The sequence below is a fragment of the Nymphalis io genome, chromosome 2 (assembly GCF_905147045.1).
Source record: "Nymphalis io chromosome 2, ilAglIoxx1.1, whole genome shotgun sequence".
Lineage (NCBI taxonomy): Eukaryota > Metazoa > Arthropoda > Insecta > Lepidoptera > Nymphalidae > Nymphalis > Nymphalis io.
The window spans coordinates 13993196-13999195 of NC_065889.1; the positions used below are offsets into that span (position 1 = coordinate 13993196).

At 31.5% G+C, this 6000-nt stretch overlaps 1 protein-coding gene across 1 annotated transcript in view; it reads left to right on the forward strand.

Moving 5' to 3' along the window:
• Positions 1–4892, forward strand: part of LOC126776450 (neuroligin-4, Y-linked) — a 115843-nt gene extending 110951 nt beyond the window's left edge. The window contains exons 10-12 of the mRNA XM_050498976.1: positions 1948–2099; positions 2220–2378; positions 2613–4892. Of these exons, the coding sequence (XP_050354933.1) occupies positions 1948–2099; positions 2220–2378; positions 2613–3468 (1167 nt within the window). The 3' untranslated portion in view covers positions 3469–4892. The remainder of the gene's footprint in view (positions 1–1947; positions 2100–2219; positions 2379–2612) is intronic.
• Positions 4893–6000: the final 1108 nt, after the last annotated feature.

Below are 6000 nucleotides of genomic sequence, written 5' to 3' on the forward strand. Positions count from 1 at the left end.
TTTTAAATTGATTTTTATTGTGTTGACCTAAATTAACAGGGTTTTCGGTTTAGTTCGATTTTATGGACTCAGATTACGTATTTGATAGTAATATTTTTTACGTTTATGCTTTCCGATATAGGTTTTTAAATATATTTTATTTGCTCTATCCTGTGTTATGATTTTAAAATCTGTGATTGCGTTTACAGGGCTTAAACAATTTATTTAATAGCTTATAGTTTTATCAAAGTACTAATCCACATTATGTGTAGTGTTATGCTTAATATTCATATTTTCGATAGATTTTCGTCAATAATCTTTTCAATCAATATTTGATATGTACGATTGTTCGCATTGTAAAAAGCTTATCATATTGATAATTTATATTCTACAAATATATAAAACGGATACACCGTTTTATATATTTGTTATTATTTATAGATTGCTATAATATTTTATGTATATAAATCCAATATAACAATCCGGTCTAGGTAGGTACCATCCACTCATCATATACTCGCCAAACAACAATACGTAATATTGCTGTGTTTCGCTTTGGAGGGTGAGTGAGTCAGTTTAACTACAGGCACAAGAGATATAACATCTGAAGGTGTCGCATTAAAGACAATTGGTCGTGGGTTCGATTCCCACCCAGGAGAGACATTTGTGTTTATAAACATGTCTGTTTGTCCTGAGTCTGGGTGTAATTATCTATATAAGTATGTATTTACAAAATAAAAGTAGTATATGTAGTATATCAGTTGTCTGGTTTCCTTAGTACGAGCTCTGCTTAGCTTGGGATCAGATGGCCATCTGTGAATAATGTACCAGGATATTATTATTAATTAGCGGTAGTGCTGGCCACTTACCATCGAGTAACCTACTTGCTAGTCTGCCTTATATCTACCTAACACGAAAAGAAAAAAGTTAAGTACACAATCCAAATTAAGCAAAGTTTCAATTTCAAAGTTGATATTGAGAAATATTATTATGTAATACGAATGCAATTTGACAAATCATCTACTGTTGGTAATATTTTACTATTAAAATGTTGTTTACCCAAAGCTACCTCAAAGCGGTCGACACATTAGCCACGAAACATAAATCTCAAATGTACCACGAACTGTGTACTTTAGATAACCTACACTGTCAATACATCTTCCAATGTGTCTTTGAATAGGAAAAGACATAAAAATAACCTCTTTGATCGGAAATGTGTAAAGTTTTAAAATAAATCATCGCTCCCGTATTTTATTTGAACGGTGTATGAAAATGTTACTTCATATTTTAATATTGCCTTTGAAAATCGTAACGTAGCTGAAAGTCAAATATTGAACGTTGTAAAACTCTCATTTTATATTAAATATTTTTTATAATTTCAATGCTTCTTTACTAACTTTATAAATATGAATGTTTATATTCGGATGCTTGTTACGGAATCACGTTTGAACGTTATACGGATTCTAATAAAAAATGCCATAAAAGTTGATATGATCTTGAATAAAATATGAACAGAAAAATATTACTTAAATTTATGTTACAAGCCACCGAACCGGATAGGTAAAGACTAATTTGTTTTTTTTTTGCGCCAACATATTTCAATGAACTTATTTCAAATGTGACATATTGTTCTGCTTTAACTAAAAATATCGCATTTATGATTTTAACTTAACAAATTTTGGATACGCGATGTTCCGCTAAATTATATCTTATCCTAAGGAAATTAAGGTTGAATTTTCTTTGAGTATTTAATAGGATCGCCTTTATGTGTGGGACTTTAAAATTCTAGTCTAGTTTATGAAATTCAATAAAGCGTTGTTTGATGAATATGTACCCGATAAAAGGGTTATGAACAAATAACTACTCCATACAAATATCAGTTAATAATTCAGTCTTATAAATAAAGGCTTCTTATATAGTCAATATTAATAGTTTGTCGTAATATTTAATTAATATTTTTGCTAACAGCGTCAAGGCTGTATTCATGGTGAGGAGCTTCCATACATATTCGGAGCACCTCTGGTCGGTGGACTGGCGCATTTTCCACGAAACTATACTAAATCTGAAGTGGCGCTGTCTGAATCAGTAATGCTGTATTGGGGAAATTTCGCGAAGACTGGGTAAGCTATTGTGATGATATTTGTTAAATATATACTTGAATAACCTTTACAAGTATATTTTTTTATTGTATCACGCAATGGTTATATAAGTAAGTAATAATATTTCAATATTCATAACAGAAATCCAAATGAAGCTCAAGAAAGTGATCCTATTAGAGCGGGCAGACAAGAAAGGGTAAGAATGAAGAATATTGAATGGACTGCATATGAAGCGGTGCATAAGAAGTACTTAAATATTGACATCAAATCAAAGCTAAAGAATCATTATCGAGCTCATAGGTGAGTTAGTGAAGATAAATATATCATTTTTATGCTACCGTTGTTTACAATATGTATATGGCTAATAATCTCCAATACATTAATTCAAATAAACTCCATGCAACCTCTTAGGCTTTTTTTTCTATAATTTTTACGAGCTGTTTTTACTCTTAAATTTAATTTGTCATATTTGACAAATACTAGTACTATTGTACTAATTTACTAATTGTAAACTAGATATTGTATTGTCCACAGACTGTCATTCTGGTTAAACTTAGTACCAGATCTCCACCGACCTGGTGGAGAAGATGTCCCTCAATCACATCATCAACTAGAAAATGAAGAATCTCCATTGCAACCTACTCTTAAAACATTTACACCACCTTTCAAGAAAGTTACAGAAATGGTGTTAACAGATTCCGGTGTAGCCACCAAAGTTCCATTACTGACTGTTTTAAACGTAACATCACCATTAAACTTTAATATTGTAGGATTAAATGCCGTTACTCAAAGTACTATAGCAATCTCTGAAGTTCATAAAACTGATGGATCAACGACATCTCCTCCTGAAGACGGTTTTGCAGCTTACTCGACTGCATTGAGTGTAACTATTGCCATTGGATGTTCATTACTCATACTTAACGTTCTCATATTCGCTGGGGTATATTACCAGCGTGATAAGACGAGAATGAATGGTCAGGATGGCCATGCTAATGGCTCGCATTTAAAAAAACGTGTAGAGAATGGTCAGATGCCGAACAATATTTGTGGTGATCTGGAAGGGGCTCTAACTTTCCAAACAAGTTTGAAAAATGACCCCGCTACAATTTTAAGCCATCATCATACACACTCACACCATCAGCTACCTCCACCAGAATTTGCCGATCTCCCTAGTAATAATGTCGCAGGTATGGCTACTTTACCTCGAGCCCCTCCACCTCCTAAGATAGGGAAAAGTAATATAAATACTCTAGCCAGTGGTCAACTGCAAGAAAACCAACCACTTTTATCAGCTCATCAAATGCAAATAATGAATACTAGCACACTGACAAAGAAGAACACTCAGTTAAACGCGAAATCGAATGTTACGATGGAAGAGTTGAGGGTGTGACGCCAGCGTGCCTGACTGCAGCGCGCCGGCAGTTGCAGTGATGTGGTCCACCACGACGAGATCGTGTGACTCCCGCCGGACCTTCTCAAGTGCGTTACAGATTATATATGACTTTAAACGCGCTTGCATCTAGAAGGCGTTAATAGTGACAAATTTAAAAGACGTGAAATTATTAGTGAAAATGATGTTACGAACATTCTATTTAAAGTAATATTATTACCATATCCATAAAAGTTGATAGTGAATCTAAATCTGATTGCAGTGTTTAACGATGTACTGGACGTTATTAATGTATTCGATGTAAATGTTTGTATATAAATAGAATTTAGACTAAGTTCGTGTACATAATATATAATAATGAGGCTCAGCCGCATATCCATCCTAATAATGAAGATTTACTAAAAGTCATACCAAAATTGCAAGTCCTTTCTGCCGCTGAAATCCATAAGAATCATTTTAGATTTTTTTTATTACAAATCAAATTAAAAAATTTAGTCTTAATGTTAATATAACTGAAATATTATATGAAAATTGGAAATACGTAGGAATTAAAGAACTAATTATGTGTGAAACACCAATTTTTCACCCAACTGATGCTATAGAAGTAAGCAATAATAATTATTATGATTTGTCTTAATTTTAAATTAAAAAATGCTAGAAACTAATGTACACAAGATTATACCACCGCTAAACAACGGTACGCATTATGGCTACCTACATGTATTCTTTAATCATTTTAGTTGATCTTATAAAGATTTTCAACAAAATAGGTTTCTTTAAAATATATTGTTGCATTATTTTTTACATAGATGGACCAATAGTTTTTGTAAATATGTAAATAAATTTAGCTAACGGTATAACAGGTTGTAATGATGCATTAATCCTTGTTCTATTTACAATGACTACGTCATTGACTGATTAAATAGAAACTCTTTGTTATAATGTATATCTTAAATTATTGAACTACCTTCACTTTAAATATTTTATTAGAAACCTGCAATTTTTTAGATTGATAACTTTGTGAAAATATTTATCTATAATTTTCTTTCTATATTCAATCTGATAATAAAAGTATATTTGCAAATATTAGCTATTCAGTTTGATGCAATTCTTCTGATACTGACAAAATTACCTCATCTGCAATACTATTGGGTATTTTCCTTTAACAATATGTAATTTATTTTACTTATAGTGGAGATTATATTGTTTCCGACTCGCTTAATCGTTCATTAAGTTACTCATATATTACTTCAATCGTCTCGAGATATTGTGTTTCGTATGAATGCCAGACAGTTTCAATTTGTTCTTAAGCGAATTTTTGTTGTTTCGAAATAAAAATTTCAGCTGTTTTTACTATGGAATATTTAACTCTATTTTACAGTAGTTATTACTTATTTTTTATAACATTATTTTCTTCTAGATTGAATACCTTATTATTATTATATTTCATCTTAAAATATGATTACGTATCGAATTTTCAATAAAATGTTTTGGCTAGCATCAATTGTGTTTATAAATAATTCGACATATGAATCAAATATTGAGTCTGTTAAGATACGAGAATTAATAAAATAATGCAGACTAAAAACTTTTAATAAAAATCAATTAAAAAGTAAAATATGTTTCATTCGCGTCCTATAAACCTTTGTCTAGTATAGTTGAACAAATTTAGTACAGTTAAATCATCAGATTTGTGAACTGGTAAATGGAAAACTGGCATTATCACACTACACTTACCACTTGTAGTACATCAGATACACTTACGTTAGTTGTCAAAATCAACATATTTATGTAAGTATTGCTATTTTCGGTGAAATAATGATACTTTATATGTAAAAGGTGCCCAGAACTAGATCTGAAAAATGTAATTATTAAAATAATTATTTGATTAATAGACAAATAACACGAAATGGTCCCTCTTTTTTTCCATGCTTATATCTATTATAGCCTTACAACATATGTGAGCACCTGCTCTTCGAACTGACAAGTAGATATGACGATCTAAAGAAATTTTAATAGAAAGAAAACACATAATTGTAGAACCTAGAAACGACGTCTTGCTTCTTGCACAAAGCCTTGTGAACCAGTTATTCAACAATTTTACTCTACCATTAGTGCTGGAATTCAAAGAGAAATTCCAACCGAGCGCTTTACGATTCCTGCAGTACCAATTAAAGTGTTACATTAAATACTCGTTTAAATTTCCATTTCTTCACCTCGCACTTATTACGGAACAAAACGAATTTAATTCTTACAGGTTAACAATATACGTACTGATCCAAATGGCTAAGGGTAGAGGGTCTCTGTATTCATTTTTATTATTTAGTTTGATCAAGGATCGTCATTGGAAGATGTGTCCTTACATATCTTCCAATTTCCAAAAAAAAATGTTATTATAATTCATCTCGTGCTTGACGGTGAAGGAAAACATCGTGAGGAAACCTACATGTGTCAAATTTCCAACCCACACAATTCACCAACCCGCATTGGAACAGCGTGGTAGAATAAGCTCCAAATCATCTCCTCAAAAGA